Source organism: Pseudophryne corroboree, chromosome 5 (genome assembly GCF_028390025.1).
Source record: "Pseudophryne corroboree isolate aPseCor3 chromosome 5, aPseCor3.hap2, whole genome shotgun sequence".
NCBI classification, from domain to species: domain Eukaryota; kingdom Metazoa; phylum Chordata; class Amphibia; order Anura; family Myobatrachidae; genus Pseudophryne; species Pseudophryne corroboree.
The window spans coordinates 185005726-185033643 of NC_086448.1; the positions used below are offsets into that span (position 1 = coordinate 185005726).

Consider the following 27918-nt stretch of genomic DNA (forward strand, 5'->3'; position numbering starts at 1 on the left):
GTAGAAGAACCCTACATCTATATTCTAGGGATTTAGGAATTGTCCTTGTTTTTCAAGCCCCACAGATTGTGAAAGCCATCAGTGAGTATCAAGCAATATAATTACAAAGCAAATCATAGGGAAGCTAGTTACTATATGCTTTAGAAGGACAGTGGTGGTGCCAGCAATGTCTACCATGACCCTAATTAAAGATCTGTAGTGGTGCCACTGCCCAAGGCACAAGGCCAAGTGGGTGGCACTGTCACTGCCCAATTGACATCTGCATTTGGCTTGCAGGCTGGAAAAGGCACCATGTAGCCAGGAGATCTGCCTGATAGAAACCTTGCACACAGTTCCCTGGTCCTGGCCTTCTCAATGTGACATTGAGGGGGAAGGTGAGACCAGCCAAGGGCGCATTATCACCCTGCTAGAGTGCTGAAGCAGACACCATTCCTATGCGATCCCCACATAAAGATTAAATGTCATTAGGTTCCTGCTACCACTAACAATATATCATGTAAAGTACCTACTTTAGTTGATATACTTTTTTACTGCATATTTGAATGATTTAATTGGGTAAGCGTAGCAACATGCATAGCAACATCAGAACCAACTGTCCAGACAACTTTTCTAACAACAAACCAGTGAAAATAGTGACTTTCATGTATAAGGTTATCATCACACAGTATATACCATCAGTAGGCATCTCCGCAAAACAGAAAGTTCCATACTGCACCTTGTTACTGGGCAGCTGCAGCTCCTATCCAATACATTGCTAAGGGACAATAATGTTCCCCTCCTTACAGGGCCAACTTGAGGGCCATTCGGGAGGTGAAGCTGCATGGAGGCACAACCCCATAGAGGGCATAATGTTGCTTGCTCCACCAGGACAGATGGTTGGCACTAACAGTGAGTTATTGGCTGCATCACATGGGTCCGGCACTGGTGATGTCATTGTCAGTGTGTAACTGTGTGTTCATAGATCAATCTATCTATTTATATCCTCTAAAACAGTTTCCCAAACTCCACCTTTACAGTCCAGGTTTTAACGATATCCATGTTTAAGTCCGGATGGTTAAATTAAATTGACTGATGTACTGTACTAATTAAGTCATCTGTTCTCAAGCGTGGATATCCTTAAAATCTGGACTGTAATGGTGGAATTTGGGAAGTTCTGCTCTAAATAATCCTTCCGGCCACAGGTATAACTGGAGTGTCAGTGGACAGTGAGTGGAAGCAGAAGCAAATAAGAGCAGGGGCGTTTCTAGGGCCAGGCAAGCCGTGCAATCACATGGGGTGCTGAGGCCAGCTTCTGCAGCAGTATGCGTTCCAGCCGACTACATAGAATACTGAGACACTTGTATTCGGAAGTGCCCGGAGCCACCACTGGAGATGGTGGGAGCCACTGCAGTGACGACGGGCGCCAAATGGGAGGCGGCCCACAGCATGAAACCCCCTAACAAAAAACAAGAAATTAAAAGGTACTAAAACAATGGTGTCAGGGGAATAATTGTGGAGCATAGTAAGATGTCCTGGGCAGTTCTGTGTGGGGTATAACAAAGTGTCAGGGGCATTACTGTGTATGGCTTATTATAGTGCAGAGAGCATCACTGCAGGGGACATAATATGGTGCGGGCGCATTAATGTGTGGAGCATAATATGGTGCAGGGGGGCATTACTGTGTGGGGCATAATATGGTGCAAGTGGCATCACTGTGTGGCCTTAATATGGTGGAAGTTTTACTTTTCTGTGGTGGCCGAGGTCTGTTGGTGCAGGGTCAAAAACTGGTGCGTAAGGTAGTTTTTTCCTGCAAGGCCATGCCCATTTTAATGAGGCCACACACCCTCATCTTCTGAGGGGCTAAAGCCTGTTTTTCCTGTGGGGTCCAATGTGTGTTTTTTGTTACTGTGAGTTTAAGTGTGAGTGGGGTGGACTGGGGGAGCGGGGCAGGGTTCTTCAAAAGTCTTACACAGAATGCTGTCAGACCTGAGGGTAAACTCTGACATTTTGGGGACAGACATTCTTTGGAAACTCCTTCCGTAAGACAGTGATTGTGCACTGTGTTACTATGCGAGCAATGCTTGACTATAAATTAAATGCAATGTCAATTACAGTATCACTTTACTATTATTTCAATACTGAAAGACATAATAATAATAATAAAAAAATATACCTTGCCCATGCACATGAGTAGGCGGAAATCGATGGTGTCTCTGTGCCTCAGAATATGTAAAATACCGTCAAGGTACACCTGATCTTTGCTGCAGCAACCTGTGAGAATGAAGAGAAACATTAATAGAATAAGAACCTCAGCACTGATATCTGTAGTCTAAGATCTCATTATAAGACCTGTTGCTGCCACTTATGTATTTTTTTCATAATAGTTATTATCTTTTTTTCCTCCCAGCTCTTTCTGAGACGCACTCTTGTGATGGGAGTTGGAGCAAAAGATCTTCTTGCCCAGGGTGAAGTTTAGCAGATCCCATAATAAAGGGATCCATTATCCCCTAGCTTTGTGTGATTTGCATTTTTTTACACTAGGGTATAGGAAGGCATAACCCTGGGTATGTAATAGAAAATCTGTATTTTGCACACAAATACCCACCCCCAAAACACTGAAATCCCAGTTAAACTAGATTCATTAAAAATAGTGGACTCTTTACAGCATAGTTGGCGACTTTCTGGTTGCCCCTCTGAGAGAGAGCTGCCAGGTCGGCACAGCGGGAGGCAATGTAGGGGGGCATGATACATTATAGGGGGCAAAGTGGGGGTTGGCAAGTCATAGGACGTTGTGCAGGGGCGTGGTTTCTGTGATTGCATCATCCCGGCCACGCCATCCACTATGCAATTTTGAGAATACCAGCATTGTACAGCAGGGGGGTAAGTACAATAACGCAAGTCAGCATGACATGCATCAGTGCCTGGCTAGGTGGTGAGTAGTGGGTAATTTTTATGAGCCTCTTGGCCATTCCAGGACATTAGGCAGGAATGCTTTACAGTATCAGAATTTAGGGAGTCATTGGTATAATGGACATTGGGCCTAATGCAGACCTGATCGCTAGGCTGTGTTTCCGTACAGCCTGCGATCAGGTCTGAACTGCGCATGTGTATGCACCGCAATGCGCAGGCGCGTAAGTCCACAGCGGCGAGGATCGGCAGGCAACAACGGGATGTGTGAGAAAAGCGATTGCACAGGCGATCGCAAGGTGACAGACAGGAAAAAGCCGTTCGTGGGTGGCAACTGACCGTTCCTAAGGAGTGTCCGGAGAAACGCAGGAGGGACCAGGTGTTTGGAGGGAGGGATTCTGACGTCAGCTCCAGCCCCGATCATCGCACTGGAAGAGTAAGTCCTGGGCTGTGCAGAGACTGCACATGTGATCGCACCCCTGCACACCAAACTCCCCCTCCCCATGTAGGCAGCAACTACCTGATCGCAGGGATGCAAAAAACGCACCCTAGCGATCAGGTCTGAATTAGGCCCAATATCTTGAAAAGACATTGTGCTTTTTAGACTCGGCTATGGCTAGTTGTATGTGAATCAATATCAGGACTATTGATAGTGGCCATGTGACTATACAGCATAACAGATCACGCAGATATGGAAGTTTTCAAGTTTATGAAGTATCCCTGATATTTAACAAATGCCTAATGCAAGACATATCAAAGAGGACAAATTAACACAGGATACTGCCGTCCCCATTCAATGTCCTGGATCAATTTACCAAGTCCCAAAGAGCTTAGTTAACCCCTAAATCAATGCAGGGGTTAGTAACATAGTAACAAGATGAAGAAGTTGGCCGTTATTTAGTTATTTATTTTAAATATAGTGCGCAATCTACCCACCATGTATATCCTTATCCATTAAGAATTTATCTAGCCCATTCTTAAAAGTGAGTCCGCCATTACCACTCTCTCAGGCAGGGAGTTCCAAACACGTATTGTCCTTACTGTGAAGAAACCTTTTCATCTCATTGTGCAAAATCTCCTCTCCTCTAACCTAAGCGGGCGTCCGCGTGACCTCTGTGTTGATCTTACCAAAAACAGATCCTCTGCAAGTTCTATGTTTTGTCCCCTTATATACTTGTAAATGTGGATTATGTCCCCTCTTAATCTCCTCTTTTCCAAAGTGAACATGCCTAGATTAGCAGGCCTTTCCTCGTATTCTAATTTTTCTATCCCCTTGATCAGTTTGGTCGCCCGCCTCTGAACCTTTTCTATTTCTAGGATATCTTTTTTGTAGTATGGTGCCCAAAATTGTGCACATTATTCGAGATGTGGCCTCACTAGGGATTTATATAATGGGAGTATAACACACTCATCCCTTGCATCAAATCCCCGCTTTATGCATGCTAATACCTTGTTTGCCTTCTCTGCTGCAGTCCTACTTTGGTTACTACTACTAAGTTTGTTATCTATGAGAACACCTAAGTCTTTTTCTAGTGCAGAATCCCCTAGTTGTACCCCATTTAGTATGTAGGTGGTATTTTTGTTCTTGCTACCAAAGTGCATTACCTTACACTTGTCTGTGTTGAACCTCCTTCTCCATTTTGCTGCCCATTCTTCCAGTTTAACTAACTCGTTCTAAATAGACTCAGTGCCCCCCTCTGAATTTATAACCTTACACAGTTTGGTATCGGCTGCAAAAATTGACACCATGCTCTCTAGAGCTACTGCTATATTGTTAAGGAAAATGCTGAACAATAGTGGTTCAAGTACAGACCCTTGTGGCACACCACTTAGTACTTCAGTCCAATTTGAAAAAAGTTCCATTAACCACAACGCGCTGCTCCCTATTATCTAACCAATTTCTAACCCAAGTGCATATTGTGCTTCCTAGCCCCAGTTCTTGTAACTTGTAGATAAGTCTCATGTGCAGTACTGTGTCGAAAGCTTTAGCAAAGTCTAAAAAGATTACATACACCTCCTTACCTTGATCTAGGTTCGCGCTGTTTCATGGAAGCCTAATAAATTTGTTTGACATGATCTATCCTTCACAAATCCATGTTGGTTCCTATTAATAACTTTATTGTTTTCAATGAACTTCTGTATACTATCCCTTAAAATACCTTCCAGTACTTTCCCCACAATAGATGTAAGACTTGCTGGTCTATAATTACTTGGATCAAATATACTTCCCTTTTTGAATATTGGCACAACTTCCACTATACGCCAATCTTTGGGAACCATGCCTTATGCAAGCGAGTCATTGAAGATCAAAAATAGCGATCTTGCTAGTTCGGACTGTAGCTTACTGAGAACCCTTGGGTGAATTCCATCGGGGCCTGGTGACTTATTAATCTTATTTTTTTAATCGTTCAAAGACTACTTCCTCGCTTAAATAAGCACTTGGACATTATCGCTGCTGAGATTAAGTGTTAATCCCCGCATCTGGTCCTCTCTTGTGAATACAGATAAGAACTTTATTTTTTCCGCTATATCATTATCGGTTTTGATTTTTTTGACCCAGCTTGTCCTTTAAAGGGCCTATACTCACCTTCTTTAATCTTTTGCTGTTGATGTATTTAAAAAACTTTTTGGGGTTTGATTTGCTATCCCTTGCTATTTGCTTTTCCATTTCTACTTTAGCCGTTCTTATTTCTTTTTTGCATATTTTGTTGCAATCCTTATAATACTGGAATGACTCCGGCTTCCCATCTGATTTGTATTTTTTGAACGCTCTCCTCTTATTGCCCATTAGTTCCTTAATCTTTTTGTTAAGCCACATTGGTTTGGAATTATTTCTCCTTCGTTTGCTGCCCATGGGAATAAATTGACGAGTATAGTTACAGAGGAGTGCTTTTAATACATCCCATTTCTCCGCAGTATTTTTTCCCTGAAACAAGGTTTCCCATTCAATGTCGCTTAGAGCTTCCCGCATCAGGTTAAAGTTAGCTTTGCTAAAGTTCAGAGTCCTAGTTGAGCCTATATAGGGCTGCTAATGACAACTGATATTGAATGTGACCATATTGTGGTCGCTGTTTCCCATTGGCTCCCCTACTATAATATTTGATATCAAATCCCCATTGTTTGTAGTGATCATTTACTGTATTTAAAAACCTAGTGCCCCTAGCAGTGTCATATGAATCATTTATCTATAATGGGTGCAGGATGTGTGGTGCACATTCAGGGCCATATTAAGGTTTGAGGGGACCTCAGGGCAACTTTCTTTGGAAAGTGCCTACCAACAAATGATGTACCTAGATGTTTACCAAACAGAGCTACCTGTCACTTAAAGCGTGTAATGCTTACTGGTACTCGGATGCCACCAGGACTTCAGTTTGGGTAGTAAAAGGTTTATCACAGATGGATGTTATATAAGTAAGGCTAAATGGGACACTAAACCTGGACCCCAATGTACCAGGCATACACCAATGTACTAGGACACTGAGGCACAGGATAGATGTGAAATATCTGAGATAAAAATTGAAACAAGAATAATTGTATATCATTAGAGCTGTAGACAAGAGGTTCTGCAGCAGTGAAAACTCAGATATATGCAATATAATATAAAAAGGTGATATTTATATAAAGAAAGTACCCCTGGCAGGAGACTGCAGCAATACATTATTTAGGTAACCTAGACAGTGAATAAATGCACATAATACACCATCATAAGATGGAACACCAAATTGTAACCTCTAGCAAGAGATTCAGGAGCAGCAGTGTAAATGATAAATTATTCCTATGTTAACCACAGCAATATAATAAATATAACGGATTATGGATCCAACGGAAACCTAAGAAACAATCAATGTCAAACAATAAAAAGTCAAAGGCTTTTGACCCAGTAATCCAAAACTTTACAAGGGTCAGGGCAGACAGAACAAAATCATAGTCAAAAAGTGTTATCTAAAATTACAACAAAATGAGACACAAGGGGGCGTGACTTTGTGGGCATGATGCCAAGCTCTCTTGCATGTGCCTTTATCAAACTTGAGTACACCTCACAGTGCCACGAGAGGTGTCACCCACCCAAGTGATGCACCTGCTTCCCAGTCTTGGCAAGTCTTAAAATTGTCTATTTTTTGTGCCCATATATTAAAAAGTCCCAGATAGAGCTATAGTCTTTGTCCGTGAGATCAACAATATTAAATGCAAAAAATAGGCATGTTATGCGGTTAATATTATTGCTATATTAAATCCTGCGGGCACACAACTGAAACGCAGCAGTTTTGAAAATCATCCACATGATAATATACCCCATAATGTTTTCTGAAACAGCAAGCTGTCATATACCTGGCTGGGATGTGTCAGTGCAGCCTCTCTTCGCACGCATACAGTAGTGCCATCTTGTGTTCGGGTTTTCCATGAACCGACCCAAGTCTTTGAACAGCTCACTAAACGACATCTGGCTGGCTTGGTAAACTGTGTAATAGAGCAGTGCAGCTCTCCACAGGAAAGGGTTTTCTTCAGTCAAAACAGTGTGGAGACTTGCCAGGCCTTCTTCGGTGGGATTGCAGGGCTTTAGATTATATTGTTCACGGCCGTGGCTGTTATACCATGGCTGTTGCTTGTTGTTCACCATACGGTAATAATGGGTTCCTGCATTAATACAAGAAATACAGTTTTTTAAATTATCCCTAAAATGGAAATGAAACTTAGGGCATGGATACATTCCCTATAACTAATTCAGAATACTATGGCACAGATAGGTATATTATATAAACACACAGATTTAGACAAAATGAGACAATATGGATTTTAGATGGTTATGTTTTACGGTGGTGATCATACATGATTCAATAAAAAAGAATGCTGGATGTAGGGGTTCTATGTCCTGGTGGAGCAGCGTCCCGCATCCAGCAGTTGCATAAAACATACCCTTCTTCTCTGCGGCTGGTGAGCGGTGATTGCCAATGATGATATTCCTGTGTGGTCTCCTGGTGCCCCGTCCATATTACTGCTGAGAGCCAGTGGCAGTGTGTGCATGCCTGCGGACCCGTTTCCACATAGCCCGAGACCACCAGCAGCCGCGAGACTTCTGGGTCCTACTTGCTCTTACGAGAACACGCTGTTCCCGATAGTCCCTCAGCGTGCTGACCGCTCAACTCTGCTTGCTGGAGTTGTTCCAGGCACCCATTAATCAGACTTGTCGCACCCAAGAAGACAGGGTTTAACTGCATATAGCAGCTAAACCCGCCTAAAGTCCTGAATAGGGTGCCCAAACATCGGTATGAGCACCCAAGCCATGGACATATTGCACATTTCTTCTTACCATCTCAGGAGGCTGTAAGAAATGTGTCCCCTCTGCAGCCCTTGAGTAACAATTGAATTGCTCCATTGGCAACAAGTGGGCTCCATTGGGCACGCACTAGCGGCCTCATTGTGGAGTTAATGGAAAGTGGATTGTATTTTCTCACACTGCATGTACTCAAAAAACAATCGGTCCCAAACGCACACAAAGGTAGTCCTGTTCCACGTTGTATGCAAAGTGCACACAGTTCTGCTTATGGGGGTCATTCTGAGTTGATCGCTAGCTGCATTCGTTCGCTGTGCAGCGATGAGGCAAAAAAAGGGCACTTCTGCGCATGTGTATGCGGCGCAATGCGCACACATGTCGTACTTATACAACGGCCGATGCAGTTTCACACAGGGTCTAGCGAAGTTTCTCAATCACACTGCTGACCGCAGTGTGATTGACACGAAGTGGGCGTTTCTGTTTGTGTACTGACCATTTTCAGGGAGTGTTCGAAAAAACGCAGGCGTGCCAGGAAAAACGCAGGCGTGGCTGGGAGAACGCAGGGCGTGTTTGTGACGTCAAAACAGGAACTGAACAGTCTGAAGTGATCGCAAGCACTAAGTAGGTCTGAAGCTACTCTGAAACTGCACAAATTTTTTTTGTAGCCGCTGTGCGATCCTTTTGTTCGCCCTTATGCTAAGCTAACATACACCCCAGAGGGCGGTGGCTTAGCGTTTGCACGGCAGCAAAAAACTGCTAGCGAGCGATCAATTCGGAATGAGGGCCCATATACTGAAAGGGAACCAGAGGAAAGTGTTTTTAGATTAGAAATAAAACACCAGGGAATGTAAAGCAGCAGGCTACAATACCTATTTCATGTCTAAGTGTCCCTTCCAGCCACTTTTCCCGGGCAACAGACACATTAATGGTCATTGTCGGCTGACCCTTGACCTCTGACATATAGGCTTGAGGAATCATGTCCTCTGAAAGGTGGACAGCAATCTGGAGAACATGGAGAAGAACACGGTCATCTTACGTTACGTGACAGAACATAATGGGCTGGAAGCAGAAGAAACATTTTACAGTATAATTTAAAAACAATTGGTTAACTGATTTTATGGCCACAGACCATTGACAGACAATGGGCATTAATTCATCAAAAATAGGGCATGAACTGTTTCAATATACTGAAAGGAAACTGTTTTATTATACGATTTCACAATAACACATAAAGAAATATAGATTATGTTACATCACACATCCAGATTTCATACTGTATATCAGAAAACCATATCTTACTGGAATTACATTGTGACAAGCTTAAAATATAACCCTTAATAATTTAGTGGTGTTAATTAGGTATGGGGAGGCAATCATATTGAAAGCAAGGAAGCGTGGCTTATACATTCATTAGGCAAATCATTTCTCAGTGTCATGACTCATGTATAAAGTACTGGACTGTTCTGGACTGTTCTGCATGGAATTATGGTTAGTATGGCTGTAAAAGGCGACCTTGATTACTTTGGCTAAGAGATTATATTTGTGGCATGTTTACTAAGAGTTTCAGTGATCAGTATAGCTTAATCACAAACAGAGCTCCAAAGCTTATCATTGTCTGATTGCAGAGCATTAAATGCTCATATCACCTGATGGGAATGTTTGTGTATTCAGTGGTACAAAAAGCACAGGCAGTGGATTACCGCGCAGTGGAGGAAGGTGATATGGTGACAGGAATCATCCTTCACAGTGTTCTCCACAAATGTTTATATACACATGTGGTGCCAACCTAAACAGCTCCAGAGGGATGTAGTCAATATCCCAACGGTCGGGATCCTGGCAGTCAGAATACCGACGCCAGGATCCCGACCGCCGAGAATGCCGGCACCGGCACTAGGACTATTCCCACTCGTGGGTGTCCACTACACCCATAGACTGGGAATAGAATGGAGGCCGCAAGGGGCTTACTAGCGCTCGCCCCGCTGCTGGCATTCTGGCGGCCGAGATCCCAGTGCCTGTATGCTGAACTCTGGGATCCCGGCTGCCGGGATTCTATCCCCAACCCGCTACAGAGTCCAGAGTGCTTTTGTCAACCAAGATAAACTGTTCTGGGATGTTTTTGGATGCATTTTCCTGACATGTTTTAGGTGCAGTCATTCACAGATAGCAAGATCAAAGCTAAACTCTACAGGACTGATTCAGATGTGGTTGGAGTTGCTCTATGGTAATAGCGCTCTATGGTGATGCAGCAGGAGGCACGTTTTACAAGCAGACGCCTCCTACTGCAGTAGTGATCTGACCTGCATCCTAGGACACAGCATCAGATCAGTCACTCACCATCCGGTGGCTTGCAGCAGCCAGGGTGATGCACAAGCCATCCATCGCAGAGGCCTGGAAATCTCCATCCTATGACGGAGATCCCTGGTCAGTTCCCTCTCCTAAACATCAGTGACATGCCTCCATTTTGTCCCCGCACTCTCAGATGGCATCAGACTGTCAATCACTGACAGTCTGATGTCAGGCTGCATGCTATTTTGCAGGACCCATTCGCACATGGGCAGAATGAGTATGGCACATGCACAAAGTAAAGATAATCGGTACTTTGTGCATTCTGTAGCAGTTGCATCGGGATCTGGAAAGCCCCCTACATACTTGTACTGAGTGATCATTTTTCACTGTTAGAGCATTTCTTTCCTGGTGAGATGGAGTCTACAAGGAAGGATATGCCCCCATCCACAGAGCAGGTGCGGTCACTCAATAGCTCATAAGCAACATACACAGTATATAGCTCATAAGCAACATATACAGTATATATAGCTCATAAGCAACATATACAGTATATAGCTCATAAGCAACATATACAGTATATAGCTCATAAGCAACATATACAGTATATAGCTCATAAGCAACATATACAGTATATAGCTCATAAGCAACATATACAGTATATAGCATTCTCAGTCACCAGCTCTAAACACAATTGCCTGGTCACCTGTGGTGGGCTAACACCCAAATTAGGGTTACATTTGTTTCTTCACAACCTATGTCACAAAGAATATACCAAATCCATCATTTAGAATCCTAGTGATCTTTTCCTTGAGGACCACAAGTAAAACTAATGGTACTAAAGGACAACAACTATTATAACCATGATGGGATCTGATGCCAATCTACACACTGCATAACCTTGAAGAGCTTTTGCTAGAGTTAATATTAAGTGCAATCTAGTAAATCAAAAATACTGACATTAAAGAATGGATGCAACAAGAGAGAAGCTGTAATGTAACTATATTGAAGGAGTAGGTAAGTGATTATCCCTGGTAGCCAGAGTTTTTTCTTATCTGACGTGCATGAGATCTAGATCTATTCTATCCGTTTTGGGGAATGGAAGCCACATGCTCTGTGTCTTCACATTGGGAGCCAAGCTGTTAAAGGGCATCTGGGATTCCAGTGAGACAGTCTATAAATGTTATGAATAGTTGCTGTTTGTTTCTCCACAGTGTACAACAAAATCTTGCACAATTTGTTCAGGATGCGGAGTACAGGATGCGGTACCCCAATCACATGAGAAGGAATGGTATATCAACTATAGCAAAGCAACAGCTGCTGTAAATATATATGTGTGACCCATATGGTCTATTTTGACCTATCATGGGACATTGTAATATAAAAGGGTCAATTCAATTCAGCGCGGATTGAATAGTGCCAGGAATTAGCTCCCGGTGTGCTATTCAATTTAGTACGATGTGACGCCCGATGAGAAGATTTCTTATCGCACCCCTCTAGAAATCCGACAAAAGTGCTGTTGCGATTTTCTGCCCTTAGCGTGTTGGAAACAGCATCACAACGGGCACATAAGTCGGAGAATGGCGGTTCTCGTGACAAAACACCCTGTTTAGTCTGCAAGAACTAGTTTTATCCAACATAACAGAGCACTGAATTGAATAGCACTGGGAGCTAATATCCGGCGCTATTCAACCAGCGCTGAATTGAATTGACCCAAAAGAGTAAACAATTATGTACATCGAAAACAAAAACTCCATATGCTCCTTTTTAGTCACTAAACTAATGAAAATATATGTTAGGTAAAAAAGTAAATGGGTGGAATAAGGGAAAACATTTAAGAACATAGTTTTTGGCGGTGCAATATTTGTGTACAACCCATAAACATGGAAAACTGTATTTTTTAAATTTTGCCATTTAATTTAGAATCCCCAAAACAATATTTAAAAACTGTAATACAAAAAATATATAAAGTTCACTCTGGTACCCTAAGAAATGAAAAGGTGATTTAACTGGCATATAACAAAAAATCAAAAATGTATAATGTAAGGAAGCTACAGAGATGCCAGATCACTAAAAGGGTTAAGAAAAAATACTTTAGGCCACTTACCTCACCCAGACAACCTTCTTTCTTCATATATTGTTCAGCATGGAGCAAAATTTGCCTTTTTGACAGTAGACTTCCGCCAGTTGCTTTTTCAAACTCTGAATAGCTGCCATATTTATTAATCGCTCTATCCATGATATCAATTGCCTGTACAAGAAGACAAAAACCAATATCAGAATATATTTTTAGATGTTTTAAAATAAACCATGGAGCTTTTTAAGCTTTTAATGTTCCATTATAGAGAGCTGACAGGTCAGTTAAGAGATAATGGAAAGTTCTTTTAGCCTGATGGCATAGAAATGGCCAGATTACAGAAGAGGTCGAGAAATTCATATTGCATGATGGCAATAATTATGGGCACCAATCAATAGGTTTCTATGGGGGATGCTATGCTGCCAGATTTAGCAAGAATTTCCAGAGCTTGGTAAATCTGGTAGCATTGCATACCCCATAGAATCCTATGCGGGCTATGGCTGGCGGGAATGTATAGACTGCAGTAGATATCAAAGATATCTGACGCAGTTCCTCTATCGTACATTTGGAGGATACTAAATATTTGCCAAAAAATGGATGTTTATGGGGAATAAGCCGCATATAATCAATGATAAATGGGCCACAGTCAGTGATATATTTTTATAATATTTTAAAAGGAAAATAGAATTGTATAATAAATGAAATACCATGGACTATACCTGTTTCAGGAATCTGTTGGAGGCAATGCTGTGCTTTTTCAGATCATCTGGCAATGCAGGATTTTCATATTTAAACTGAGGATTGTGTGTAAATGATGAATTGAAAAACCTACGTTTTTCCTGAGCAATATTTATAGGCTTCAGGGAACTTAAGAAACATTTTGTTTTCCCTGAAATGTCTTCCTCCTTTTTCCATGAGATATCATCTTCCTTCACTCTAATTGAATTTGGTAATTCACGCTTCTTCAGATTGGCTTTAGGTTGGTATGCCAGATCATCTGGCAATGCAGGATTTTCATCTTTAAACTGAGGATTGTGTGTAAATGATGAATTGAAAAACCAAAGGTCTTCCTGAGCAATATTTATAGGCTTCAGGGAATTTAAGAAACATTTTGTTTTCCCTGAAATGTCTTCCTCCTTTTTCAATGAGATATCATCTTCATTCACTCTAATTGAATTCGACGGTAATTCATACTTCTTCAGATTGGTTTTAGGTTGGTATGCCAATACTACTCTATTTCCATTTACTGATCTGCTCTGTGTTTTAGAACCACTGGCCTCTGTAGACACACAGTTATTACTAGTCCTGGTCCTGCTTGCACATAACAAAGTGCTATGTGAGGAAACTGTAAGCAGAGGAAGGAAGGTGCTGAGTTCGATTGGTCTTGCTCTGAATTTATTCAGTCTGATGCTTTTAGGCAATTCTTGGATGGTCTTTGCAGATGCCTGGATACATGCTTTCCTCACACTTTGAACTGAGCTTCCTGTAAGATCTTCTCTGGGCCACTTAGCAGCTTCTATATATAAAATATAATCACATCAACAATATTCATGTATGGATTAATAAGAGGTCAGTAATCGTTTGGCTTTTCACTGTGTAACTGAACAAATTAAAATGTTCTCATAAGATTTTTTTTTTTTTTTTAAATATATTTACTGAGTTTTCACAATGAAGGAAATAAAGATACAAACATTTGTGCAGTGTCAGAAATGGGATAAGGGAGGCATCCAAACAAAACAGCAGGATAATACAGAGAAGACATGTCGTCTCCTACTAGGAAAAGTACAATATATTAGGTAGAAGAATCCCGAATTAGAGAAGGCTTAGAGTAAGGATGTCAAAAAACAGAGCCAAAAATTAGGCCTTTAATAAAATAACAAAATGTACCTGTACAAATTTCATACAGAAGAAGATTGGTAAAACAGAGAAGACAAACAAAGAAGAGACAAGAAAGACGAACTGGAGGGGGAAGGGAGGGAGGGACATAGGGAACGGAGTCAGTGCCGGTAAAGGGTATACAAAAACTTTACAGTGTTAGTCATAAGACAGGATGAGAATAGGGTTCACGAAACTTGTATGCAGACAAACAGCAATAGTTTACATAAACATTTTCAAAGGTCAGTAGCAATGCGACGTAATAAGAACCATTTGGTTGAATCAAATAAAGATAACACATGTTGTTGGTGGGAAGGGTGTAAAGATTTTATAAATGGGCCCCATTTTTTGTAAAAGCGTATAACATTACATTCAACATTAGGTATAGAGGACTGGCGCTCTAAGGATAAGGTACGAATCAGGTGTGAACGCAAAGTATCAATGCTAGGAGGAGATTTAACAATCCAATTAGTAAAGGTGGGTACACACTGGAAGATATATCTGCCGATCAATTGATCGGCAGATATATCTATGGACGGATCGGGCAGTGTGTTGAGCATACACACTGCCCGATCCGTTGGGGACTGACGTCATGAACTGGGCGAGCATGTACACATGCCTGCCCAGTTGAGCTGTCAATCACCACCAGCCACCGCAGCATGTGTACAGGCAGTTGGCTGACCGCCCGTACACACACAGCGACGTGCCAATATATCGGTAGATAAGCTGTTTTATGGCGGCATCTATTTCCTGGGGTGTGAGTCAGTCGGAATAGAAGGGGCATCAATGGACTCCCAAAAGGAAGACTCACCAGATACATCCCTGGGGGTTGGGTATATATCTCTGTATAGAAATATTGAAATAAAGATGCTACATCTTTGCCCGTGAAGGCATAAGTGCCATCAGGGCGCTGGATAGAGTGTATGAGGGATGGGGGAGCTGAGGACTTCACTAAGTTGGAGAGCAAGCGGACGATTTTGTTACCGAACCTATAAAACTTATGGTCTTTGTAAAATGCCTGTTTATCACCCATAGAGGCGAGTAAGCCATCAAATTTGTGCTGAGCTAAAACAAAACTAGATTTATTACTGGGAGTTGGGGTGGTCTTATAAGTTTGGTATGCTATAGTTAGTTGAGATTGCAACAGTTTATATGAGGAAGCATGTTGTTTTTTAGTCTGGGAAACATATTGAATTATACGACCCCTAAGCACAGCTTTAGATGTCTGCCAGAAAAGAATAGGGTCCGATTCCAATACGGCAAGATTATCAAGTCTGAACTCCTCCCAAAACACATCAAGATGGAAAGCGCCAAAGTTTATATGAGCCTACATCTAAAGAGGAAGATAAGGATACCCAGATAAGAGAATGGTCAGAAAGAAACATCGGCTCAATTCATGCATCAATTATATTAGAAAATATGGAATCTGACAAAAGAATATAATCAATTCGTGAGAGCGAACCATGAGTGGTGGCTAGACATGTGAAGTCCCTATCAATAGGGTACAGGGCCCTCCATGCATCAGTAAGCATCAGTTGTTGTGATATAAAAGGGATACCGATCTTAGGGGGCGATCTTCTGCGGGCAGAAGAATTGGAGTCCATAAACGGGGAGGAAAAAACATTAAAGTCACCCCCCAAGAGCAAATAATTGGACATAAAGGGGGTCAGTTTATGTAGTATCATGCTAAAAAATGGGGCAGAGTGAGAATTAGGGGCATAAATATTACAAAAAGTATTGCATTAAAGAGGGAAAGATCAATCAACACATACTGTATCTACCGTCACGGTCAAAATCAGTGTGGAGTATCTCTATAGGGAGTCGCTTTTTTGCCAGAACAACAACTCCCCTAGCTTTGGAAGAATAGGGGGGCAGCTGCAAGGACTGTCCATCCTGGAGTGGATAACTTCAATGTTTCTGAGAGTAATAAGTGTGTCTCCTGTAGTAAGACTAAGTCTAAATATAGCTTATTGAAATAGAGGAGTAATTTCTTATGCTTAATTGGGGAGTGGATACCACCTACATTCCAAAAACCCACCTTAACCTATGCCATAAATCACAAAACACAGGTAGTAAACATGCGACTCAAACTCCGCAGAAAACAAGACAGGAAAATACAGGGGAGGAAAGAAGGGGGAGGGGAAAAGAAAAAGACAAAAAAAGAGTATGAAGAGTACTCCAACAACAATTGTAAGAAGGGTAACTTCAGAATTCACACAGTTGTAATAAAACAGGATGCAATTTAGTCTGGAAGGCGGAGCTCCCAGCCGAAACTACCTATCTAAAAACATGAGAAAGGGAGCAATAGTCCCATCTAAGAACAAACCTATGACCATCATATTGGTAACAGAGAAAGGCAATTCTGCCACAACAACACCTGAAAAGAAACGAGAATCATCCTCTGTCAGCGGGCATGGTTGCTCTCAGACATACCCCACTGCATCTTCGGCCGTAGTAAAATCTTTGAAGGCCATACCATTGAAGATTCTCAGATGAGCCAGATAAAGGAGGGTGAATTTCTTCCCTTCCTGAACCAATTGTGAGCATACCGGGGTAAAGGCTTTACGAAGCCGTGTCAATTTAGGGGAGTAGTCCTGGAAAACAAGAATTTTGTTGCCATTCCACGTGAGATCCCTCTTCCATCTAGAGGTGGACCAGATGGTTTCCTTGTGTATATAATTCAGGCATTTGAACAGAACGACTCGGGGACCTACAGGAGGAAGAGTCACGCAGTTGACCTGCCCGATGGGACCGTTCAATCACAAGATCCGAACAAGCATCTTCGATATCAAGTAATTTAGGCAGGGTCTGCTTCATAAAATGGTATAAGGCTGGCCCTTTAAGGGATTCTGGCAGCCCCACTATCCGTAAATTGTTTCTACGCAATCTATTTTCCAAGTCGTCTAATTTAGCCCACACTTGCATGTCAGATTTGTTTCAACTGTGCAGTGAGATCTTGCAGAGAGGAAATGGCTTGGACGTTTTCTCTGGCAGTGTGTTCCACTGCCAAGACTCGTTTGGCTAGCTGTTTGCACTGGCTCTTAATGTCAGTAACTGCTTGTTGGAGGGCAGCTGCATTAACTGCAGTCTGTTCCTTTAGCATAGGCTGCACTGTCTCCCTCACAGCTTGCACCACATCAGCATATGTAAGGGAAGAGGGGGGAAGCATCTGAGGGGTGGTGTGCCTTAGCAGGGGCTATGGGAGGTTGTTGGTTCTTAGAGAGAGCAGCAGCAGGCAGTGATACCTGAGGGAGGGTTATGGTGGAGGTGTCCATATCAGCAGGTGTCCCGGTGGCCATTTTGTGGGACGCGCTACGATATGGGCGCGGATGGCATTTGACTGGACAAATACTTGTCCATAGAGTAGCATGTAGCAGGAGGGCGCCAAGCCCTATAGAGCAGAGAGACACTTGTCCCTGTGATGTGGCTGCCAATAACCACTAGTGTGCGGCTGGCCGCGGCATTCGGCTGCATTGCGCAAGGCTGATGGTGGGGTGAGAGGCACTGTAGATCCTGCTACAGCTCGCGGATTGGTGAGCAGCCGGGAGGAAAGTGAGAGAGCTCTAAAGCACTCTCCGGGTGCATCCAGCGGGAAAGCCCGCAGCGCGTCTCACTGCACGCCACACAGGAGACCCGTCACTGGAGCTCCGGATAGTTGAGGACAGAGCCCAGGAAGGTGATCGGGTGTAGCTGCAGCACTATGGGAGGTCACTGGAGTGGTCGGGTGGGCTCACAAAGCCCTATCAGGGTAGAAACGGGCAGTCGACACCGCAGCTGAGGAGAGAGACACCTCACATCAGCCGCGCCGGAACCGGAAGTCTGTTCTCATAAGATTTAAGAGCATTCCTAGTGACCAAAATACATATAAACACCAATTCTGGAGCACTGACTTCTGGGTAGACCATTTACATTAGAACGTACTGAGTGTTTTTTTTTCCTTACAGGACAGTCAGATAATGTCTCTCTGAAATAGGTACCAGCTGCAATCAAAGTCATCGAGATCAGAGATGGGCTGGTACTGAGGGGGACATGGCCAAATCTGGGAAGGGTAGCCAAGTCCCCTCCTACAAAAATGAAAAAAAACCATGCAAGCAAAAAGCCATAAATAGTTGTGCTGCAAACTGCAAAGATGCACGTTTGTCCCCTTAAGCAGCGCTGCCTAGCAACTGTGCCCAGGCACAGGTAAGCAGTACCCTTCTCCCAATAAAATCCTAATAAATACTACATAATATTCAATATCCCAATATTGAAATAATCATTTGTGAATTAATAAGCTAATTAGCTAAATATTGAAGTGCACAAACGGATTAAATTTAAGAGATATTCAAACCGGATTAATAAAGACACAACACAGGTAGTGAGCTTTGATTTTCATCAATTTAATTTATTCACGATTTATGTTAATTGTATCACCTAAATGTATTGTAATGTCTTATTTCGTGGTTAGACAACAATTTTAAAGAATTTATTAAAGGTTAATTTTTAATAATCTTCTGTGCGCCAACAAAGAGACATTCTTTTCGCCTTCTTTTTTCTTTGCACTTAGGAAGCAACACTGATTGACAATCAATTTCACATGCTGTTGTGTAAATGGAATAGACAACAGGTGGAAATTATAGTCAATTAGCAAGACACCCCCAATAAAGGAGTTGTTCTGCAGGTGGTGACCACAGACCACTTCTCAGCTCCTATGCTTTCTGGCTGATGTTTTGGTCACTTTTGAAAGCTGGCGGTGCTTTCACTCTAGTGGTAGCATGAGACGGAGTCTACAACCCACACAAGTGGCTCAGGTAGTGCAGCTCATCCAGGATGGCACATCAATGCGAGCTGTGGCAAGAAGGTTTGCTGTGTCTTTCAGCATAGTGTCCAGAGCATGGAGGCGCTACCAGGAGACAGGCCAGTACATCAGGAGACATGGAGGAGGCTGTAGGAGGGCAACAACCCAGCAGCAGGACCGCTACCTCCGCCTTTGTGCAAGGAGGAACAGGAGGAGCACTGCCAGAGCCCTGCAAAATGACCTCCAGCAAGCCACAAATGTGCATGTGTCTACTCAAACGATCAGAAACAGACTCCATGAGGGTGGTATGAGGGCCCAACATCCACAGGTGGGGGTTGTGCTTACAGCCCAACACCGTGCAGGACATTTGGCATTTGCCAGAGAACACCAAGATTGGCAAATTTGCCACTGGCACCCTGTGATCTTCACAGATGAAAGCAGGTTCTCACTGAGCACATGTGACAGACGTGACAGAGTCTGGAGACGCCAAGGAGAACGTTCTGCTGCCTGCAACATCCTCCAGCATGACCGGTTTGGCAGTGGGTCAGTAATGGTGTGAGGGGGCATTTCTTTGGGGGGCCACACAGCCCTCCATGTGGTCGCCAGAGGTAGCCTGACTGCCATTAGGTACCGAGATGAGATCCTCAGACCCCTTGTGAGACCATATGCTGGTGCGGTTGGCCCTGGGCTCCTCCTAATGCATGACAATGCTAGACCTCATGTGGCTGGAGTGTGTCAGCAGTTCCTGCAAGACGAAGGCATTGATGCTATGGACTGGCCCACCCGTTCCCCAGATCTGAATCCAATTGAGCACATCTGGGACATCATGTCTCGCTCCATCCACCAACGCCACGTTGCACCACAGACTGTCCAGGAGTTGGCGGATGCTTTAGTCCAGGTCTGGGAGGAGATCCCTCAGGAGACCATCCGCCACCTCATCAGGAGCATGCCCAGGCATTGTAGGGAGGTCATACAGGCACGTGGAGGCCACACACACTACTGAGCCTCATTTTGACTTGTTTTAAGGACATTACATCAAAGTTGGATCAGCCTGTAGTGTGTTTTTCCACTTTAATTTTGAGTGTAACTCCAAATCCAGACCTCCATGGGTTAATAAATTTGATTTCCATCGATAATTTTTGTGTGATTTTGTTGTCAGCACATTCAACTATGTAAAGAACAAAGTATTTAATAAGAATATTTCATCCATTCAGATCTAGTAGTGTTGTTTAAGTGTTCCCTTTATTTTTTTGAGCAGTGTATAAATAATACAATTATCCTTCTGTCTGGCCTATTGAATAAAAATCTAACATGTAAAATATATGATTTGCTTAACTGAATTAGGATCTTAGCTAATCAAACATCATTACTTATAGTACAGTGTTCAATGTACAATGTTTCATATTAGTCTAATTTTAGTCAATAACATTTGCAAACAGTTACTATAATGAATTTTGCTGAAGAACATTTCTCTAAAATTCCCTTGAGAAGTTTGCATTCCTTTAACTATGGGGTACATTTACTAACATTCGTAATTCCCGAAAATAGGTCAAAGTTCAATCACGAATGACATCGACAGTGTAAAACTGCAACTTTTTGAATTTATTACGATGGATTTACTAAGCTGTCGTATTCGGGTTTTTCTTTTCTTCCGATGTCGATGTCATTCGTTTTTTTTTACCTAATTTTACGGCAGTGATTAGCAAAACACTGCCGTTTTTTTTTACAATCAATCTCGGCCGGATCTGTGTGATCCGTGCTGGGGTTCTTTTTATTTTTTATTTTTAATTAAACAATGTAAAATCCCCAAAAAAAATGCGTGGGGTCCCCCCTCCTAAGCATAACCAGCCTCGGGCTCTTTGAGCCGATCCTGGTTGCAGAAATATGGTGAAAAAAATGACAGGGGTTCCCCCATATTTAAGCAACCAGCATCGGGCTCTGCGCCTGGTCCTGGTCCCAAAAATACGGGGGACAAAAAGAGTAGGGGTCCCCCATATTTTTAAAACCAGCACCGGGCTCCACTAGCTGGACAGATAATGCCACAGCCGGGGGTCACTTTTATACAGCGCCCTGCGGCCGTGGCATCAAAAATCCAACTAGTCACCCCTGGCCGGGGTACCCTGGGGGAGTGGGAACCCCTTCAATCAAGGGGTCCCCCCCCCCCAGCCACCCAAGGGCCAGGGGTGAAGCCCGAGGCTGTCCCCCCCCATCCAATGGGCTGCGGATGGGAGGGCTGATAGCCTTTGTTGTAAAATAAAAGATATTGTTTTTAGTAGCAGTACTACAAGTCCCAGCAAGCCTCCCCCGCATGCTGGTACTTGGAGAACCACAAGTACCAGCATGCGGCGGAAAAACGGGCCCGCTGGTACCTGTAGTACTACCACTAAAAAAATACCCAAAAAAACACAAGACACACACACCGTGAAAGTATAATTTTATTACATACATACACACATACATACATACATACTTACCTTATGTTCTCACGCAGGTCGGTCCTCTTCTCCAGTAGAATCCAAGGGGTACCTGTTGAATAAATTCTACTCACCAGATCCAGTGGTCCAGGCTCCTCGGCAAATCCAGGGATAATCCACGTACTTGAATAAAACAAAAAAACGGTTGCCCGACCACGAACTGAAAGGTGACCCATGTTTGCACATGGGTCACCTTCCCACGAATGCCAGAAACCCACTTTGCCTTCTGGCTAAGTGGGTTTCTTCAGCCAATCAGGGAGTGCCACGTTGTAGCACCCTCCTGATCAGCTGTGTGCTGCTGTCCTCACTGACAGGCAGCACACGGCAGTGTTACAATGTAGCGCCTATGCGCTACATTGTAACCAATGGTGGGAACTTTCTGCTCAGCGGTGACGTCACTTTAGGTCAACCGCAGGGCAGAAAGTTCCCATCATTGGTTACAATGTAGCGCATAGGCGCTACATTGTAACACTGCCGTGTGCTGCCTGTCAGTGAAGACAGGAGCACACAGCTGATCAGGAGAGTGCTACAACGTGGCACTCCCTGATTGGCTGAAGAAACCCACTTAGCCAGAAGGCAAAGTGGGTTTCTGGCATTCGTGGGAAGGTGACCCATGTGCAAACATGGGTCACCTTTCAGTTCGTGGTCGGGCAACCGTTTTTTTGTTTTATTCAAGTACGTGGATTATCCCTGGATTTGCCGAGGAGCCTGGACCACTGGATCTGGTGAGTAGAATTTATTCAACAGGTACCCCTTGGATTCTACTGGAGAAGAGGACCGACCTGCGTGGGAACATAAGGTAAGTATGTATGTATGTGTGTATGTATGTAATAAAATTATACTTTCACGGTGTGTGTGTCTTGTTTTTTTTTGGGTATTTTTTTAGTGGTAGTACTACAGGTACCAGCGGGCCCGTTTTTCCGCCGCATGCTGGTACTTGTGGTTCTCCAAGTACCAGCATGCGGGGGAGGCTTGCTGGGACTTGTAGTACTGCTACTAAAAACAATATCTTTTATTTTACAACAAAGGCTATCAGCCCTCCCATCCGCAGCCCATTGGATGGGGGGGGACAGCCTCGGGCTTCACCCCTGGCCCTTGGGTGGCTGGGGGGGGGGGACCCCTTGATTGAAGGGGTTCCCACTCCCCCAGGGTACCCCGGCCAGGGGTGACTAGTTGGATTTTTGATGCCACGGCCGCAGGGCACTATATAAAAGTGACCCCCGGCTGTGGCATTATCTGTCCAGCTAGTGGAGCCCGGTGCTGGTTTTAAAAATACGGGGGACCCCTACTCTTTTTGTCCCCCGTATTTTTGGGACCAGGACCAGGCGCAGAGCCCGATGCTGGTTGCTTAAATATGGGGGAACCCCTGTCATTTTTTTCACCATATTTCTGCAACCAGGATCGGCTCAAAGAGCCCGAGGCTGGTTATGCTTAGGAGGGGGGACCCCACGCAATTTTTTTTTAAAAAATAAGCACTTTCCCACCCCTTCCCACTGATATACATGCACGGATCTCATGGATCCGTGCATGCCTATCCAAACACGAATAAAAAAAAAAGTTCTGTTTTTTTTTAGCACTTTTTTACGAGTTGTAATTTTTCACGGCAGTGTTTGTTCTTTTTTTGCTTTGCACTTCTTAGTAAATGACCGAGATTCATACTTAAACAGCCGCGTTTTGACCGATGGTGTATTCATTCGTAATTTTTTACCTGAACTAGCAAAAAATTACGAATGCCCTCATCACTGCCGTGATTAGTGTTTAGTAAATGACCGAGATTAACCGAGATGACACTTTGAAGAAAAAACGGCATCTCGGTCAAAATCGGGAGCTTAGTAAATATACCCCCTATGTGTTTAGTAATATACTGTAGGCCCTCATTCAACTTCAGTTGCAGTTTTGCTAATTGTGACGTCACGCGGCCACCCCACATAGTTCTTCTCACCTCCCCGCTGTCTCCATTGTCCCTTATCGGCCAGCGGCCCAGCAGAAATCACAGGCAAATGGCATGGCGGCCATTTTCCCATTGATTTGTGCATGCGCAGTAGAGAACTCCCAGTGAAAAAGGGGTGGGTGCCATGTTCCCAGAGACCTGTGCATGCGCAGTAGACTGGCAAAAAGCCATAGTCTACTGCTCTGCCATAGAGGAGGAGGCCTACACAGAGCCTGCATACAGGCACTCTCCTCTCTTAAACTGCCCCTGATGGAATCATTACTCCAAAATGTTCTTAGCCATGAATATGTCACATAGCAGTGATATTAAGAATGTTTCTGAGATATTATTGCTGAGCAAGCAGTTTACTCATGTAGAAGAGGTAACAAGCACAAGCTGTTATAATGTTTTGTCTTCTACAAAGTTATACTGTACTTTACAGTTACTGAGCTCTCAATCTACAAACACTGTTACAATGTTATGTCACACAATCGCTCCACCTTGGAGATAACCCTAATGATCAGAACTTTTGCAGTATTAATTAATGCAGTGAAATACTAAAATCACCCTGTACCAGGGCTTAAAGTGAGCCGGAACGGGGTGAAACTGTGTTCTGTCAGTTCCACCTCCAGCTCACCTCACCCGATGTGTTCCCGACACCGCAGGGAGATACCGGGCGCCCACTGAGATTGTGTTACCAGCAGTCGCCTGGCTCTCTCTTCACAGTGGAAGCCGGCGGCAGGCAGAGCCGGCCCTAACCAATATGATGCTCTAGGCAAGATTTTGGCTGGTGCCCCCTAGCACCACCGCTAGTTCCGCCTCTGACCCTGCACCCCTTTCCCAGCACTATCACCTCCCCACCCATAGCAGTCCTTTTTTGTTGTTTTTCTACCCACTGTATTTTAAATAAGAACAGTGTGCACATTCGGTGCACAGCCCAAAAAAGTATGTGTTTTTTATGGCAAGGGGCATGGCCACACAATAGTACCCAATTCAATGTATGCCTCACAGTAGTGCAACTTTATTCACTATTTATAATGCGATAGGGTCCCTTATTCACATTACATCATACTGAATTGCTCCTTATTCACATTACACCACACCATATTGCTCTTTATTCTCATTACACCACACCATATTGCTACTTATTCACATTACACCACACCATATTGCTCTTTATTCACATTAAACCACACAGTAGTGGCCTTTCTATACATTACGCCACACAGTAGAGCACCATATACACATAATGCCACACATTGGTAATGCATTTATACACATAATACCTCACAGTAATGCCCCTTACACATATGACACACATTATTAATGTCCTTATAAACATAATGCGCCTTACACATTATGCCAACCCTTATTAATGCCCTTATACACATAATTTCCCTTACACATATGCCACACATTGTTAATGCCCTTATACACATAATGAAACACAGAATGTCCCTTACACATATGTCGCACATTATTAGTGCCCTTATACACATAATGACATATATTTCCTGGCGTGAGTCAACTGGCAGCTCTGCTAATGTCGGGTGCCTATTTTTTATGAAATGCATCTTATTTGCATTGCTATGTGGCTAGGATGCACAAGCAGCTTCTGCTGATTAAAATGATATGCAGCATGTCTATATACTGTGTGCGACTGTGGCTGTATCTGCATACGAAATGCTACACACAGAATATAGGCATGCCGCACATCATTTTAATCAGCAGAAGCTGCTTGTGCCCCTAGGCATACCAGATGCCCTAGGCAATTGCCTAGTTTGCCTATGCCTAGGGCCGGCTCTGGCGGCAGGAGCTCACTACTGAGCTCCAGCTTCCGGCTCTGTCAGTACGCAGGCATGACGTCTCTCTCATAGTGCCGGGGAGCCAGACGCCAGGAGGATCACAGCGGTCGGACACGGGAACGGGGCTTGGTAAGTATGGTGTTTGTTTGTTTTTAAACTTATGTGTGACTATATTAGCAGCGCATCTACTGGGGGCAAGCTACAGAGGGGCAAGCAACTGGGGTAAACTACTGGGGGCAAGCTACAGGGGGTTAACCACTGGGGGAAAACTACTGCGGGCAAGCTACAGGGGGCAAACCACTGGGGGCAATCTACTGGGGGCAAACTACAAGGGGGCAAACTACAAGGGGGCAAACTACAGGGGTGCATTACTACTGGGGGCTTAGCTACAGGGGCGCATTACTACTGGGGGCATAACTACAGGGGCGCATTACTACTGGGGGCATAACTACAGGGGCGCATTACTACTGGGGGCATAACTACAGAGGCGCATTACTACTGGGGGCATAACTACAGGGGTGCATTACTACTGGGGGCATAACTACAGGGGTGCATTACTACTGGGGGCATAACTACAGGGGTGCATTACTACCAATTGGGGCATAACTATGGGGGCGCGTTACTACTGGGGGCATTACTACTTGGGGGCATAACTACAGGGGCTAAACTGCAGGGGGCTAAACTACTGGGGGCATTACTACATTTGGAAAACTGCTGGGTTCAAACTACATTGGGCTAAACTACATGGGCTAACTACTGGGGGCAAACTACAGGGGTGCATTACTATTGAGGGCATAACTACAGGGGCATAACTACAGGGGCATTACTACTGGGGGCATAACTACAGGGGGGCATAACTACAAGGGGGCTAAACTACAGGAGGGCTAAACTACAAAGGGGCAAACTACAGGGGGGCATTACTACTGGGGGCATAACTACAGGTGCTAAACTATAGGGACTAAACTACTGGGGGCATTACTACTTGGGGCAAACTACATGGGGCTAAACTACAGGAGCTAAACTACATGGGGCAAACTATATGAGGACTAGACTACAGTGGCTAAACTACTGGGGGCATTACCACTGGTAGGTTAAACTAAATTGGGGGTAAACTACTGGGGTCATAACTGCAGGGGCATTACCACTGGGGGCATAACTACTGAGGCTAAACTACAGGGTGCTAAATGACTGGGGGCATTACTGCAGGCGACATTACTACTGGGGGCAATACTACACAGGGGCATTACCATTAAGGGCATTACTAATGGGGGCACAACTAATGAGGGCATTGCAAAGGGGGCACTTCATAAGGGGCATCCCTCCTGGGGACATAAGGGACACCACTACTATGGGCTCCATATAAGGGGCACTACAACTGTGGGCACTACCAGTACAGTGGACATTGCAAAATAATTCCAATGCTGTGGGCATTGTAAAAGGAGCACTACTGCTGTGGGCATTGTGTATTTCGGGGTGCTACTACTGTGGGCATTATGTGTATTAGGGGTTCTACTACTGTGGGCATTATTACTATTGTGTGACCACGCCCCTTTCTGTTTGAGAGCATGCCCCTTTCTGTTTGAGACCACGCCCCTTTTGGGGGGAGCTTGCCGCAATACCTTAATTTTCATGAATATACCACGAGACCGTTCCACTTCCGGTTGTGCGCCACTTCCGGTCTCGCGTCACTTCCGGTCCTGCGTCATCAGAAGTGATACGGCCCCACGGTAAATGGCGGGAAAGGCGGCATTAGGAGGTTTTAATGGGAGCAGAAGTGGATAAAATGGACTGGAGTATATGTGGGGAAAAGATAGGTTTTAGAATGGATAGTGATTCCATGTCTGGAAATAGGACCTACTGTTAATTAGATAGACTGGGTATAAAAAGCAGTCTAAGGCACTTCTTCCTCATGCCTTGAGGAAGATACTTTGATATCGAAACGCGTTGGTTGAGGACTATTTTATGAAGCTCTCTCATGGTCAGATGGTACAGTGCATATCCTGGGGACGCCTCTGATATTGTTTAAATCTGTGTGCATTTGTCTACTTCTTTTGTTGGGTAGACCACATGACCAGCTGAGAGTCCATTTTAAATATTGTTGTTTTTTAAGAAACCTATTAAAAGATTGTATTACACGAGTGGAAGCTTTTTCCCTTTATCCCAAATATACAATAGACGAACCTTGAAAGTCTATTGAAGGAAGCAGTAGGATCATGATTGGCTGATGCCACTCCAATGAACGCGTTATTGTCTACATATTTAGTAGACCACCATTTCCGGTAGGGGGCTATATCATCAACCTTGCATGTCAAATATATTGAAGGGGTGATACACTATGAGATTTCTTTCTTTCTATTTTTGAGTGTGCTTGGAAGCCGTAAGAGAGTTGCTGCTTGGAGGAACATTTGAGGAGGTGGAATCTTGAAAGTGTCTTTTATTCTACCAACAGCGCCAAAGGATAAAGTGGTAATTTTGTTCTTTTTGTGTATTGTTTAGTAGTTTGGGTGAAGCTACTACACCTAATTATCTAATAGGCTGC

The 27918-nt window shown here is 43.8% G+C and overlaps 1 protein-coding gene across 1 annotated transcript in view; it reads right to left on the reverse strand.

The window, feature by feature from the left end:
• The window catches only part of LOC134928912 (putative tyrosine carboxypeptidase MATCAP2), a 41793-nt gene that overhangs the window by 4910 nt on the left and 8965 nt on the right, over positions 1-27918 (reverse strand). Inside the window, exons 2-6 of the mRNA XM_063924838.1 lie at positions 13238-14034; positions 12549-12692; positions 9028-9160; positions 7216-7521; positions 2153-2250 (exon numbers count right to left, since the gene is read on the reverse strand). Coding sequence (XP_063780908.1) covers positions 2153-2250; positions 7216-7521; positions 9028-9160; positions 12549-12692; positions 13238-14034 — 1478 coding nt within the window. The remainder of the gene's footprint in view (positions 1-2152; positions 2251-7215; positions 7522-9027; positions 9161-12548; positions 12693-13237; positions 14035-27918) is intronic.